At 37.3% G+C, this 16,927-nt stretch overlaps 1 protein-coding gene across 1 annotated transcript; it reads left to right on the top strand.

Annotated features, from left to right (window-relative positions):
* Positions 1-10,321: 10,321 nt before the first annotated feature.
* LOC133800311 (uncharacterized) lies at positions 10,322-12,680 on the top strand. The gene is made up of 6 exons (XM_062238266.1): positions 10,322-10,731; positions 11,304-11,419; positions 11,507-11,961; positions 12,054-12,263; positions 12,467-12,532; positions 12,594-12,680. The coding sequence occupies exons 1-6, from the start codon at positions 10,322-10,324 to the stop codon at positions 12,678-12,680; spliced, it is 1,344 nt and encodes a 447-aa protein (XP_062094250.1).
* The last annotated feature ends 4,247 nt before the right edge of the window (positions 12,681-16,927 follow it).

Here is a 16,927-nt window from a genome sequence, read left to right as displayed (position 1 = left end):
ACCATATATGTTACATATTTATATATAAATGTATAAGGCGATTGCTATATATGCCATAATTAACATATACCACACAAGGTTGGTGGAAAAGGATCAACTGTTAGATCAACATGCATGTAGGTCCAATGAAAGAGCTATAACTTTCATAATTATATTCTACAGTAGTTTCTCCATTTTTTTTTTTTTTTGTGAATAAGAATCATTATTTTGCTCAAAATCAATCATGTACACTATTGGATTTCTGATGGAGTTTACCCCTATATGACTTTCATCCCATATACCTAACTTATATCCATGTATCTAACTGTACAACTTTTGAATCCAATCATTATCTCTATCTTTTTTCCCCTTATACACTAAAACAGTAAGTCGCATTTTCAACTCTGTTTTGATACGCTCTAAAGTATGATTTACATGCTAAATCTTGCATGACCACAAAGCATCATTCCGAACTCTCCATAGGTGGTATACTAAAGCAGTGACAGCTGCAATGCAGAACTTCCTCCTGAGTTTGCTGAAGTGTTTCACCTTGGAAAACCATTGCAGTAACTTGTAAAAATTCTCTGTTTGTGCTCGACAGCCTAGCCATTCCTTCATTTTCATTAGACATTGATTGCTGTAGGTACATTGAAAGAAAAGATGAGAAATCTCTTTATTGTGATCCCCACACAGCAAGCATAACTTGTCCATCTCGTGCCAAAATCTACTGAGATACACTCTGGTTCGCAATCTCTGTTGCATAGCTAGCCAAAGTATGTATCTGTGCTTCGGAATGCTACACCTCTCCCAGACATATTGACTCCATTAAACCTTTGTTTGTTGATCATATAATATTGAGTGTCCAGTTTGAACACTATACCTCAGTGCAATAAATGATGCCTTGTCCATTTTTGCTCTGAACAACTCCTTATTTTCTATGATTTTCCTCCAATACCAGCTGCAATTTTGTTGTACTGGGTAAGTCCACCAATCCATGTTTTTCAGATAGATACTATGAATCCACCTTACCCATAGATTATCCTTCTTAGATGCTATTGCCCATACATACTTTCCCAAGGCAGCAAAATTCCATTCCAATATTCTCCTGAAACCTAGTCCTCCTGTTGATTTTGGTGTGCATACAGTAGACCAGGCAACATCTCCTGGACTATGAGAATCAGCCACTCCCTTCCAAAGAAAGGCCCTGCAAATGGCTTCAATATCCTTCAATAACTTTTTTGGCAACACCATAATTTGAGCCCAATAAGAGTGTATTGACAGCAAGACTGAGTTGATCAGAATAGCTCTAGCACTATAAGATAGGTTCCTAGATCTCCACGGTTGAATTCTAGCCACCATCTTTTCTAGTATAATCCCACATTCAGCATTTGTTATGCGCTTAGAGCAGATGGGAATGCCCAGGTATTTGAAAGGTAAAGAGGCTTGACTGAAACCCGAAGCCTGCACCACTCTATCAATCTCGAATTCAGACATACCACTGCAATAAATTGCAGATTTAGCTTCATTTGGAAAGAGTCCCGAAGTCTTAGAGAAAAGTTTAAGTCCCCTAAGCATCCATAAGATAGATACAAAGTCTCCATGGCTGAATAATAAAATATCATCAACAAAGCAAAGGTGATTCAATTTCAAACTTGCACATCTATCATGGAATTTATAACCTGGAGAAGAACTAACTTTAAGCATAATTCTAGATAGATACTCCATACCAAGCACAAATAATAGGGGAGATAATGGATCACCTTGCCTTAGCCTTCTTTTGGCCTCAAAAAATCCATTTAGTGAGCCATTAATCATCAGTGAAAACCTGGGAGAGCGGACACATACCATGATAAGTTGTATAAATTTCTGAGGAAACTGAAATTCAATGAGCATTTCTTCAATAAAATCCCATTCTATAGTATCATATGCTTTCCTCAAATCCAATTTAATAATGCAACATGGCCTACAACTTTGCCTCCCATAAAATCGAACTAAGTCTTGACATATCATGATGTTATGAGCTATATATCTTCCATGTACAAATCCCCCTTGATTCTCTGCCATTATTTCTGGTAACATTTGCCGAATTCTTGAGCATATCATCTTGGAGGCAACTTTATATATGACATTGCAACAAGAGATGGGTCTAAAGTCACACACTGTATCAGGGCATATATTTTTGGGAATGAGTGTAATGGCTGTGTTATTAATCTCCTTAAGAAGCTTACCCGAATTCAAGAAAGACAATACTGCTGTAGTAACCGCCGGACCCACCAAGGACCAATTGTCTTGATAAAAGTAACTGCTAAAACCATCTGGGCCTGGTGCTTTCAATCCTGGAATGCCAAACATAACAGTCTTGACCTCCTGAGCTGAGTAACCTCTTGTGACTTTCTGAATCTGATCTTCATTCAAAACTGGTCCAAGCTTCATAATTGACCGAGATACTGTTTTCATGTGTACCATTGTTGTCCCCAACAAACTTTGGTAAAAGTCCAAGAAGGCTCTTTTAATATCAATAGGAGAGTCTACCCAAACCCCTGTCTCTGTCTTGATAGACAAGATCCTATTCTGGATTCTCCTAGCCTTGAGAGAAGCATGAAAGACATGTGTATTTTCATCACCATTAGCCATCCAAGCCACTTTAGCTTTCTGAGCTAAGAAACTCATATAAGCTTTATGGCAAAACAGAAAAAGTTCTCTAGCTCGCTGTTCTTGAGTAATCAATCTAGCATTTAATGGGTCCTTCTGCAGTTGTTCCTGAGCATCCTTCAAAGCTAACCCTGCCTTCAATTCTGTTTGCTGAATGTCTGAGAATCCTTCTCTATTGATAGTCAAAAGCACTTGCTTCAATCTTTTTAATTTAGAGACTACCTGAAACATTGGTGATCCCACAACTGAAGAATTCCACTTATTGCTTATTTTTTCCTCAAAACCATGTGCCTCTTTCCACATTCGAAAATACCTAAAATGCTTCTTCTCCCCCTGAATCTCAGAAGAAAAATGAATCAGAATCGGACAATGATCAAAGACTCCTTCGGGTAAGAACACAGCCTCTGAGTTAGGAAATTGGTCAATCCATTGTGAATTCACTACAGCTCTATCAATCTTTGAATACACTCTCTCCTCAGCCCTCTGTTTATTATTCCAAGTATAATAGCAACCTGAGAATTTCAAGTCTTCTAACTGACAGAATTGCAAACACTGTAGAAAGTTACTTGACAACTTAGTGGTAGTCTTTTTGCCAATTCTATCTTGTAGTGAAAGAATTTCATTGAAATCACCTATCACCATCCAAGGTTCGTTGATACAACCAGCCAAGTCTTGTAAATCCTTCCATAGTTGCTCCCTGAAAGACTCAATATTATATCCATATACAAAGGTGACCAGAAATCTACCTGTTTTATTTGGAATTTGCACAACACAGTGAATGAGTTGAGCAGTACATAACTTGATATCCAAAGAAAAAACTCTTGGATTCCAAGCAATTATTATGCTCCCTCTATCAGTCCAAGAATTATTGTTCGTGAAACACCATCCAGAAAAAAGACTTGTATATAAAGAACCCATATTCTTATTTTTCACTTTTGTTTCTCCATATTCCTGCCTAAAACACGTGTATTCCGCTATATGATAAAAATTCAAAGATTGAGAGAGAGAGAGAATTGGATTCTCTCTTTAGAAAAAGAACAGTGCTATACAACTGGAATTTTATCACGGTATACACATTCAAGCTTGTGATAGCTCCACTCATAAAGCTTTTCCAGTGGGATATTGTTTTCTTAAAAAACTAATATATACTTTTTTGTGAAAACTGGAGAAGATATTTTTCTTTATTTCTATATTATTATGTAGAAAAGTAAATTCTTTCTATTCTTACTTTTATATTAGACTGTTCTTCTTCTTCCATTTATTAGAAGTTGCTACACATTTTTTTGAATACTCTAGAATATTCTAGATATTTGTAGAATACTTTACTTTAGATATTTGTAAAATAGAAAAACTTCAAAGATATTTTCTAGAAAATTCTATAGTTTAGAACTTCCTAGAAGTTATATGCTTGAAGAGTCTAGACTCTTTATTGTGTAGATTAGTTTAGAAGTTGTATTTGTAAATCAAATACAATAGAAAAATCTAGAACAAATAATGTAAAGTGGGCTAACCACTATAAATACTCCATCATGGTAGCAAATGAAGTAATTAGAAACTACAAACCATCAATAAAATTCTGCTACTTTCTACTATCATTTACTTTCTATAACATAAACGTTACTCCTCCAAACCCGAATTTCTTCACTTGTTCACTCAACAACATCAACTATAATATCCTAACTCATCATTACTCTATCCACTACTACTACTACTCAAATATTTTAAACTACAACAAATCATCACTATTTTCTTTATCTCGAATTCACAAACCATCAGTGGTACCAGAGACAGGTTCAATGAGACAGGTTCGATCAACACCAGGTGTAGTTTTTCCAACTCACCATGAGTTTTGATTCTCGCCGTTCATCTCTACCTCTTCCAATTTTCCATGGAGAAAATTATTATTTTTTGGTCCATCAAAATGAGGACCAATTTTCGTTCACAAAATCTATGGAAAATTGTTGAAGATGGATTTAGTGTTTCGGAAGACAAGTCTTCACTTACGGAGACTCAGAAGAAGGCCCTGGAGGAGAATCAACAAAAAAACTCTCAAGTGATATTCTGCTTGCAACAACCTATGACAGATGATATATTTCCATGAATTATGGGCGCATCAACTGCAAAAGAAGCATGGGACTCATCGCAGGAGGAGTTACAAGGAACAGTCAAGGTACGTATTATTAAACTACAGAAGCTCAAAAGAGATTTTGAAAATGTTAAAATGAATGATAATGAGACTGCAAAAGATTACTATTCTAGAATTAGAGAAATAGTAAATAAAATGGGAATCTATGGGGAAATAATTTCTGACAAGAAAATAGTAGAAAAAAATACTAATTTATTATACAGAAAAATATGATGCAATAATCTCTGTGATAGAAGAAACAAAAGATTTAGATACTCCATCACCAACTGAATTAATGGGTTCACTTGAAGCATACGAAAGTAGGCGAGAAAGGCATAGTGAAAATTCGACTGAAAATGCCTTTTAGTCTAAAATTAATTTATCGTCTCATACATCTAAAGCTGATGGGAGAAAATCACTAGAAAATTTTAAAAGCAAGAGTTATCAAGAAAAACAAAAAGAAAATAACAAAAAGTATTTTGCATGTGCCATTTGTAAAAGAAAAAGTCACCTGGAGAAAGACTGTTGGTTTAAAGGAAAACATCAATGCCAAAATTGTAAAAAAATTGACCACACTGAAAAAACTTGTCGTTTTAAGAAATCCCATCAAGCTAATATTTTAGAAGAGAAAAATGATGAAAATAATCTCTTCTACACTACAACAAAAAGGGTCTTTAGGGGCGATGGATGTCGCCTCTAATAATACCTGAAGTCACCGCTAATGTGTCGCTGCTAACATTTCGATGTTAATGTCGATTATTAGCGGCGACAAAACTGTCACCCCTAATAATTAGTATTAGCGGTGACAATTTCGCCCCTAATAAATTGAATGTTGCCCCTAATAATCGTGATTCCCATATCATATTTTGCTCCTGGTAATAAAAAGTCATCTCTAATAATATAATATTAGCGGCGACTTATATATTATTAGGGGCAACAAAAGTTGCCCCTAATGCTTTTATATAATTAAAAAATAATAAAAATATTAAAATAATATTATTTTGATTTATAATATCATAATTAAATCAGCATAAAAATAATGATACTAAAATTAAATATGCATAAAATTAATAATTTATTCAAAAAACAATCCAATAATACAATATTATCCAAATTAACTATCCATACTGTTGACGACAGAAACTTGTCAACGAAAAATGGATAGAAAACTCAAAGACTTAATCAGAGACTTAAGAACTCAAAAGAACTTGTAGAAATTTCAAGAGAAGTTGCAAGTGAACAATAGAAGAAAGCTTGTATATTGCTCTGAGAATAGTCTCGTGTTACATTATTTTTCCAACCCCTTAGTTCGAGGAGTGGAGGTATATTTATAGCTCAGCTCTAGTGGCCTTTGATATAAGGGTGTCCCAGGGGACAAGAAGGTACTTGGGTACAATGTCATGATAGTGGCATAGGTCGTGGGGGAGCAGAGGATCGTGGTGTTGACGCTTGTTTGTGGTCAGAGACATGCAGGTCATGCCACCACTCCTCGTACTTCCACTACTTGGCAGGGACGGTTGTCAGGGGTTGGCTGAGAAGGACCACATTAGGTACCTCACTCGTACGACCACTACTTGTGTGGTGTGGATATGAGGATCAGATGCCTGGGGTCCTCAGACTCGTACACCTGTACCTACTTCATACCCGTACGATCTCTTTGAGTCGCGTGTAGGTTCTTTCACTCACAGGGCGCCCATTCTTTTAACGTTTGAAGGTTCCTTCTCTGCTAATATAATTACTCCATTGGTGTGAGGCACCGTATGGTTGATTGGTGTGCGCCAAGGGTGCAGCTATGCGGTGCACGGGGTGCGCCTGACGAGAACCTCGCGAGGTACACCTACTGGGTGCGATAGGCGCTAGCACGAGGCGGGGTCGCGAGACGCAGACACGCAGCACGGACTTGGGTGCGCGAGGCGCTGGCGCAAGGCAGGATCGCGAAAAACAGACATGCAGCACGGAATTTGGGTAGGCGAGGCGCTGGCGCGAGAAGGGGTCGCGAGACATAAATGCGCAACACGAACCTGGGTGTGTGAGGCGCTGGCGAGACGGGGTTGCGAGATGTAAACGCGTAGCACGGACCTGGCCCGTGAGGCGCTGGTGTGAGGTTTTGGCGCGAGATGCAGACGCGCAGCACGGACCTGGATGCACGAAGCACGTGTGAGATGGGGTCGCGAGACTCAAACGCGCAGCACGGACCTGGGTGCGCGAGGCACCGGCGAGACGAGGTCGTGAGAGGCATACGCGCGAAATGGACCTGGGTGCGCGAGGCGCTGGCACGACGGGGTTGCGAGATGCAGATGCGCAGCACGGATCTAGATGCGCGAGGCGTTGGCGAGACGGGGTCGAGAGACGCAGACGCACAGCACGGACCTGGGTGCGCGAGGCGCTGGCGAGACGGGGTCGCGAGACGCATACTCGCGGCACGGACCTGGGTGTGCGAGGCGCTTGCTTGACAGGGTCGCAAGACGCAGACGCGCAACACAGACTTGGGTGCACAAGGCACTAGCGAGACCAGGTTGTGAGACGCAGACGCGCGACATGAACCTGGGTGCGCGAGGCGCTGGTGTGCCTTGTTGTGCGAGGCCATCACGCCTATGGGGGACTCAAGCAAGGCGAGGTGCACCTTGCTATGTGAGGCCCTATTAACTTCGGCTGGGGGTCATCGACGTGGGCGAGGAATGCCTTGTTATGCAAGACCTTAGTGTCTCAGCGGATGGACTGGGCGACCAAGGCATGCCTCGCTATGCAAGGCCCTTGTGCCCGGCATGGACAAGTCATTCCTCCTTTCCATGGAATCTTAACAACTTGAGAAGCCATTCTTAGGTCGTTCCATAGGAGTACTTCACATATTGAGGTCTATTCTTGCGACTTGGTGTAGGGTGTTCAAAGGGACAACTTCCCGTATTCACACATACAATAATTTATTAATTAAAAGTTATTGTTTGATACAATAATATATGAAACATCTCAACCTTCGGCGTCCTCCGTATTGTGTCCTTTTTTTGGTGCCTGCGGTGGCTGCAGTGCTTGTGGTGTGTGCGGAGGCAACACCGATGGATACTATGGAGGTAACGATGATCCTCCAAATCCATACATGTATGGATACGGATAGGGCGGAGGTTGAGACAATGACCCACTCATATGAGGAGGCGGGGGTTGGGACGAAGGTTCGCTCATATGAGGATGATCCGACCTATAAAGACCTTATCCCAACCCCGGAACCTATCCTGACCCTATAAAGACCTTATTCCGACCCTCGACCCTATCTCGACCCTATAAAGACACTATCCCAACCCCCGACCCTATAAAGACCTTATCCCGATCCTGACCCAATATCGTCCCTATAAAGACCTTATCTCGACCCCCGACCCTATAAAGATACTATCCCGACCCCCGACCCTATAAAGACCTTATCCTGACCCTCACCCTATCCCGTCCCTATAAAGATCTTATCCCAACCCCCGACCTCCGACCCTATAAAGACCTTATCTTGACCCCCGGCCCTATAAAGACCCTATCCTGACCCCCAAAACTAGAAAGACCTTATCCCGACCCCCGACATTATCATGACCCTATAAAGACCTTATCTCGACCCTCGACCCTATAAAGACCTTATCCCGACCCCTAACCTTGTCCCCACCCTATAAAGACACTATCCTGACGCCCGACCATATAAAGACACTATCACGACCCCCATCCCTATAAAGACCTTATCCCGACCCCCGAACATATAAAGACCTTATCCCGACCCCGACCTTATCTTGACCCTATCCCGACCCTATAAAGACAATATCACGACCCCCGACCCTATAAAGACACTATCCCAACCTCGACCCTATAAAGGCCCTATCCCGACTTACGACCCTATAAATCTACAAAAAATTGGGCAGGATCCCCCCTATACTAAAGACCTACCCATTTTTATACAGTTAAAAGAAATAATTCAAACAACATACTATAAGTTTCTTCCTTATATCTCCGCGGCACACAAAAATTTCACAGAACCTACTTCACTAATACATGCAAGTTCATAACCCCCCTTATCACCACAATACACAATGTGTATCTCAGAACCTACCTCACTATGGATGAATATTTACGATATTCAAACTCATCTAACAATAGTAAATAATAATAATAATGCAAGAAATAAGAGACACATAATAATTAATAAAATGTTCTAAAAGAAAAGGTTCCAAAAATTACACCAATTCATTTTCTCCTAAATAGAAAAGAATGTTAGTAAGACAAAAAAAAATTATAACACATAATATATATATACACCTCACACACACATATATATACACCACACACACCCACACACATGTATATCTATATACTTACATATACACACATACATATATATACACATTTACATATATATATAAATATATAAACAAACACATACACATCCACACACACAGTCACATATATAGTCTACATATATATATATACACACACAAAACATATATAAAACAAAAAACAAAATAAAATAAAAACAATAAACAAATAAATAATAAAAAAACATATATAAATATATTTACACACACACACACATATATAATATACCTATTTAGGTAATATATATACCTCGGTCGGGGTGGGGAGGCGACGTGCTCAGGGCGGAGGGGCTAAGGGTCCACATGGGGGGCGGACGGGCTCGGGGGAGAGGCTCGGGGTGGAGGGGGCTGGGGGAGAAGCTCAGGGGCGGAGGGGTTGGGGGAGAGGCTTGGGGGTGGGGGGATGGGGGAGAGGCTTGGAGGCAGAGGGTGGAGGGCGGAGGAGGCTCGGGGGCGGGGTCTCAGGGGCGGGGGGGCTGGGGAAGAGGCTCGGGGGAGGAGGGGCTGTGGGAGAGGTGAGGCTGGGAATTTCAAAAGAAAGAAGAAAGGGGAGGATAAGTCGAGGCAATATTTGGGCGACTATTAGCGGCGACATGTGTCGTCGCTAATAGTCGCCGCTGATATTCTTTTATTGACGTGGCGACTATTAGCGGCAACACATGTCACCGCTAATAGTCTTAAATATTCACGATGGAGGGAAATTTCCCACATTTTTTCTAGGTGTTTTTGAATTTTTCAGCAGCGACACGTGTCGCCGCAAATATTAAAAAACTCGTAACGGAGTCAATAGTGCAGCCTATACAGATGCTCTGAATCTAGCGGTGGTCCCCAGCCTACTTGAGCAATTTTCCATTCTCCCATTGATTCCTATGAATATAGGAAACTTGTATATCTCATTCACAAATTCAGCTTTGTTTCTGCTGCTAACTCTCAGTTTGGTCCTACTTCTGGTTCATTTTGTTACTAAAAACGGAGGAGGAAACTTAGTACCAAATGCTTGGCAATCCTCAACCCGTATCTTGTTTGTTCTGGAAACCGGACTGATATTAGCGCCGATAAAGCTTTGTCGTCGCTAATATTGGTATTATTAGCAGTGACCAAGTCACTGCTAATAATGTCGCCACTCAAGACCATTTTCTTGTATTGTTATGTCTGCCAAGCTACATCAGAAGAAAAAGATACTTGGTATCTAGAGAGTGGTTGTAGTAACAAAACATGACAAAAAATGAAAGATTATTTTGCAGTCTTGATTAGAGTCAAGATTGGTAATGGTGACTTCTTGAAAGTAGTTGGAAAAGGCACCATTGCCATTCACACAAAAAAAGGCAAGAGATACATCAATGATGTACTCTTGGTACCCAACATCGATCAGAACCTACTAAGTGCAGGAAAAATGATTGAAAAAGGGTACTCTTTGCATTTTGAAGAAGATTCTTGCACAATCTATGACAAGCAAGATAAATCATTTCAAATTGCAAAGATAGAAATGAAAGAAAACAGATGCTTTCCTTTACAATGGAGATACGAAAGCAATGTCGCAATGCAAGCGCAAGCAGATGAATCGTGGCTATGGCACAGAAGGTTCGGGCATTTCAATTTCCACGGGCTAAAGATCCTCCAGCAGAAGAATATGATGTGAGACCTCCCAACAATCAAGGAGCTCAACACAGTCTGTGAAGGGTTCATGCTCGGGAAGCAACATCGAAAACCTTTTCCATCCAGCAAAGCTTGGGGAGCCAAGAAACCACTAGAGCTAGTCTATACAGATGTTTGCGGGCCATTGCGTACTCCATCAAATGATCAAAACAGGTGCTTCATTCTATTCATCGACAACTTTACTGGAATGACATGGGTTTATTTTTTGTGACAAAAATCGCAAATTTAAAATATTTTCAAGAAATTCAAAACTCGTGTCGAAAAGCAAAGTGGTCGAAAACAGATTTAGTTCAATTAAACCAGGGAGCATTTATCCAAGGTAGATCCATAGCTCATAATATCTTAATTTGTCAAGATCTTATCAAGAATTATGGTAGATCTTCTATCTCGCCAAGGTGTGCAATTAAAATAGACATAAGCAAAGCCTATGACACAGTTGATTGGTGGTTTATTGAGGAGCTCCTAAAGGTTTTGTGTTTCCCATCTAGATTTATAGGCTGGATTATGACTTGCTTGAGAAACACATCTTACTTTTTACTTATGAATGGAAGGGTTCACGGCAGTTTTAAGGGTGAGAAGGGGCTTCGTCAAGGGGATCCAATATCTCCTCTTTTATTTGTTTTAATCATGGAATATCTCACTCGAAGTCTCCAACTAGCAGCTCAAGGTTTTGTCTTCAGGTTTCACCCTATGTGCAAGAGTCTCAAACTTATTAACTTATGTTTTGCAGATGATCTGCTGTTATTTTGTAAAGGATCTCTGTCAGCTGTTAAAGTGCTAAAGAGTGTGATTGGGGAGTTCAGTTCTTCTACAGGGCTTCAAATCAATGAGAGTAAATCTCAGATATACTTTGGGGGAGTTTCTGCTATTGATAGACAAAAGATTGCTGATGAGATAAAACTTTCAAAAAGGTCCTTCCCTCATAAGTACCTTGGTGTCCCTATGAGACCAACCAAAAGGAAGCATGAAGACTGTCATATCATCATCCAAAAAATCAAATTGCGATTGCATACTTGGGCAAGTAGGCACTTATCTTTCGCTGGTAGAATGCAACTTATCCATTCAGTTCTATTTGGGCTGAGGAACTATTGGTTGAGTATCTTTGTTCTTCCCCAAAGAATAATTAAGGAAGTTGAAAAACTTTGTCGTGGTTTTCTCTGGGGAGTCAATGGCAATAGGAGCAAGATTCATATGGCTTCTTGGTCGAAGGTTTGTCTGCCTATGGTGGTCTTGGGTTCAGAAATGGTTTGGTTTGGAACCATGCCATCTTAGCTAAGTATATATGGGCTATCTCTGAGAAGCATGATATGCTGTGGGTTAAATGGATAAACTCAATCTATTTGAAAGGCTCAAACTTCTGGTCTTATAAGCTGCCTCCTGATACTAGCTGGTATTGGAGGAAGTTATGTAAATTGAGAAGTAAATTCAGTTGTGATGACATTAAAACTACTAGTGTTTCTAGAAAGCTTCAATCATCAAAACTGTACAACAGTACTCTTAGTCAACAACAGGTTGGTTATCATCGAGCTATTTGGTGTAGATTGTCTATTCCTAAGCACAGATTTCTGTATGGCAAGTAGTTAACTCTCAGCTGCTTACTCGTGACAATATGCTCCAGTTCTGTGTACCAATTGATTCCCTTATGTGTCCTGTTTGTGGTAGCTATGTTGAAAGTCATTCCCATCTTTTCTTTGCATGTATTCTTTCCAAACAGGTTATGGACCTTATTTTTGATTTGATGGCTTTTAGTGCCTGGCCTACTGAGTTTGATAGCTGGAAGGTCTGGCTTTCTAGCAGAAAACCTGGCATTCTATTTTATATCACAAACATGATTTTGGCAGCTGCTGTCTATAGCATCTGGAGGAATCATAATAGATGTATCTTTGACAATTATTCTTGGACTGTTGTTGGAATTGCAACTGAGATAAAGTCTCTATAATACAACACAGACTTTACATTGTAAAAAATAGGAAGTTGGCTATACAGGAACAGAGATTTTTAGCTAAAATAACAATGTAATTAGTTGGGTGGGCTGGTTTTGTTGTTTGAGCTTGTATTTTTGGTGGGGATTTCCCTTGTTATTAGGCTGGGTTGGCTGAGTTTATAGCCTCTGTTTGTTCAGTTTGGTTGGTTTGTATAGTTTGACTGGTTGATTAATGAAGTTCATTTCTTCTTCTTGATAAAAAAAAGTAATCTTCAAAAGGTAACCCAATATTCATCATAATATTTGTTTTAATTCATCTTAAAAAAATTAAATTTAGCATAAAAAAGTATTAAATTCTTAGTTTTCTTAAGATGAATTTTTTATTGTTTTTGTTTTAATTAACATTTCAATAATTTTTTAATTAGATTTTAATAATCTTTTGATGTAAATAAATTATTTTATTTCATTTTTGGCAACAAAATAAACTACATAGTTATTTATGCCGCAAATTTCTCAAAAGTCAAATTTGTTGCTAATTGAGTGTGGCCACATGTACTTCTTGACACATTTAACACCTAAGGAACCAACATCCTCAACAAATATATAACAATAGAAATATTCGCCACCAAAAAATATACATAAGAATTTAAGTGCAACATAATAAACTACATATGAATTTATGAAAAAAAAATTACTATATATTACGGGTGCATGTATCATTACTTTCTCTATAAAGATTAGTTGATGTGCATAATTATTTCTATAAATTTAAAGGATTAAAAAGCTAAAAAAATTCTAATGAGCTTAAGTGTCAAAATTTGAAAAAATAAAATTGAAGTTTTTAATTAACAAAAGCCTTATGTAATACTTTGATTAGAAGATTTATTTTTAGAAATAAAATAATTCATAGCTAGTAAAAAATTATTATTTTTTACATAAAATGGAATCTTAATTAATATTATTTTTAATGAAATAAAATAAGTTAAATAAATATTATGTGATTAGGTAAGTATCTTGGTTTTAACGATTTTGTTTGTTAACTTTAACGACATATTTTAATTATTTAACGGAATATACTTTTAAAACTAATTAAAAGCATAAATATATGTAAGTATAATTTTTATTTTTTTTATTTTGTAACTTATTTATAATTATCATTACTAATTAGAAAATAAAATGAGTATATAGGATAAAATGATGGCGTTAAGGGCTCAACACACTCCAGAAGAAATGTCTGATAAAGACATTAGAGTGTATTCTTGGACGCTATTCTGCACACTTGAAAGGTTGGGGTCGATCTTTTTCAAGTACAACTTCTACTTCCCAACACAATCCAACTGAGTCAAATAAGCAACATATGATGAGCTAGCTCAACGCCTTGATGAAGCAAACAACCGACTTGATTCTACAAACGACCAACTAAGTATTATTGTGGAAATACTAAGGAAAAATAATATGATGCCACCGCCTCCATCAGATCAATGTTTTGATACAAATGTCGAAAATTCTCCCGTCCCTTCAATTCTAGAGGAACAAGATGATTCGTAATTTTATTTTATGTTTTTAATTCAAAACTTTAAAGATAAATTATTATGGACATTTTATCTTTTATGTTTGTTTGTTTGAACATTTTATAATATATTTTTATTTTATTTTATAAAAGTTGTTTGTTTTTTAATTAATTAAATTAATTTATCATCTATAAATAATTAATTTTAAATATTTTCATTTGTTTGAACATTTTATAATATATTTTTATTTTATTTTATAAAAGTTGTTTGTTTTTTAATTAATTAAATTAATTTATCATCTATAAATAATTAATTTTAAATATTTTCCAAAATAATAATTCAATACTACCTACCAATAAATTATACTATTGCCTATACATATTTAAGTGTAGGTAAATGTCAGAACCTAATACACAGCCATGTGACCCAGTAAGCTACTGCCACATGTAATACCTACCAATAAATTAAATTATTGCCTACACATATTTAAGTGTAGGTAAATGTCCAAACCTAATACATTGTCACGTGGCCCAATAAGCTACTATCACGTGCCACTTCATCTTCCACGTCACCTGCCATGATGGAAGACACGTCATTTGCTATGTCATCTTTCCTGATACATAATTGCCCCGTCATGTGCCACGTGGAGTGCCACATCACTTGCCACGTATAATGCCACGTCAAACACTAGGTCAATGACGCTGACTCACTTTTTGTAGGGTCCACACGATTTTTACCTACCAATATACTAATCGTAGGTAATAATACATTTCTCGACTAACTATTACCTACCAATAGGTTATTGGTCAAAATTTGTAGGTAAAGGGATTTACCTACCAATGCACCATTTTTACCCACAAATAAAATTGGTAGGTAAAAGCTGAATTTCTTGTAGTGAGGGTCGCGGCTTAGAGGTACAAATTCTCAGAAAATTAGGACACAGGTCGCGGCATGGTATAAGTAGGGTCGTGGCCTGCCTCTTTCAAAAATGAAAAAATAGGTTTTAAAGAGGAGAAAAAGGGGAAGCCGAAAGGAGGCTAGAGAGGAATATGGAGAGATAGCTTTGGTGGCTGAAAAGCTTGAAGAACACTCAAGGAGGATTCTAAATTGTTTGTTATTCATCTATTTCTTTATGTTGTTCTTGAATTTCTTTGTGTTTATAACGACAGTTATGAACTAATTTTCTGTTTAGGGCTGTTAATTGAATCGCTTGAATCCAATTATCATTCCTTTTGAATTTGCTTTGGTTGTTCATGACACAATTATATAATTTAGAACGAGAGTATCTAGTTTATTTAACTATCTTTTGAGTTGTTGTGATTAATGTTGTCTTTGTGATTAAATTTACTATAGAAATATAAGAAATTTTCACTTAGGTTGAGTTTATAATTCATAGTATGATTATAAACTACTTTTGTCAACTCATTAATTGAAATAGGAAGAAAAGAAGAACAAATTGGTAACTTATATTAGGGATTAATAAGGAGGATAGTTGATGAGATTAAATGCCCTAATTACTGTCTTATTATTTAAATTCAAGGTTTTTCTGAAACTTATTGTTTTGCAAAAAGTTCCTAATTATTGTTTCTGCAATTTATATTTTCCTTCTGCATTATTACAAGAATCAAAGTTTAATTGAATAAATAGAAACAAAAATATTAATTGATTAGTAATTGGTGAGTCCTTAAGAACGATACTTGGTTTTACCAAAATTATTACTAAATTGCGATATTTGCACTTGCGTAGCAATAATTTTCCCAACACTATGCTTAAAGATGGCCAACATAAGATCAAAGTAGACAAATGAGCAAAGGCGAAAAACGTAATCGTTGAATCCAACAGTTATCTGAGACCAATGAAATAAGTAAAACAAACTGCTATTCAAAACAAAACAGCTATTCAACGCCTCCTATGCAACACCATATACAACCCATTATGCTTTATTCTATGTTTTTCCCAAATGGAGAACTCTTTCTCACTTTATATTAATATATATATATATAATTAAACAAAAATGCTCTAAATTTTCACTCAAATTTATTATATACGTTATGGATTAATGTATGTATATATTTATATTATCATAAGAGTTGTATTTTAAAAGCGTGCATACATATATAGCTACAAACATTCCTTGTATATGTACTTCTCCACTTGGTTTACACAACATGAGAATATGGCTTGCAGGCTTTGCATAATGATTGTTTTAGGGTTTTTGACCTGTATAGCTGTATGAATGTAGGTTGTTCTCATATTTTCAGAAAGGCTAATGATTGTGTTGATAAGTTGGCTTCTCTGGTCTTTGTAAATCAAATTACTTAGGCTATCATAAGTTGAAAATTTTGTTGCTTTATCAGTTGACTTCTTGGTGGATAGTTTGGTTGGATTCTTGTTTTTTAGTTTAGTTATAGAGCACTCAAACCATACCAAATGATGAGCCATCATTTTATTTACATTTTTTTTAAGGTGCTCACACCATATGAAATTTTAAGTATTCTTATCATTACTCTAATAATTCTTGTGTTGTTTGTAGAGTTCTAGAATGGTAAAGGCTGTATATAAACATTATGCCAAACGAGCCCCATAAATGTTTCCTTGTATATATATACATGTTTATTCAATGGTTGGCATATTGTACATTTGTACTGAACATGTTGTAGAATAATGGTCTTAGTTTATGACTATGCTTAGTTTACCATTCGAAAATAGAAAAAGAGAGATTTTTTATCTTCTGAGACAC

The sequence above is a fragment of the Humulus lupulus genome, chromosome 9, assembly GCF_963169125.1.
Source record: "Humulus lupulus chromosome 9, drHumLupu1.1, whole genome shotgun sequence".
Taxonomy (NCBI): Eukaryota; Viridiplantae; Streptophyta; class Magnoliopsida; order Rosales; family Cannabaceae; genus Humulus; species Humulus lupulus.
This window is presented reverse-complemented; position numbering and strand designations above follow the sequence as displayed.

What these genes read in the sequence shown, in the direction of transcription:
- LOC133800311 (XM_062238266.1), top strand. Translation starts at nt 10,322, where the DNA reads ATGAAAGATTATTTTGCAGTCTTGATTAGAGTCAAGATTGGTAATGGT. An exon ending in GTACTCTTAGTCAACAACAG is followed by an intron (nt 12,264 to 12,466) that starts GTTGGTTATCAT and finishes CTTTCCAAACAG; the next exon opens with GTTATGGACCTTATTTTTGA. An exon ending in CTGAGTTTGATAGCTGGAAG is followed by an intron (nt 12,533 to 12,593) that starts GTCTGGCTTTCT and finishes TGATTTTGGCAG; the next exon opens with CTGCTGTCTATAGCATCTGG.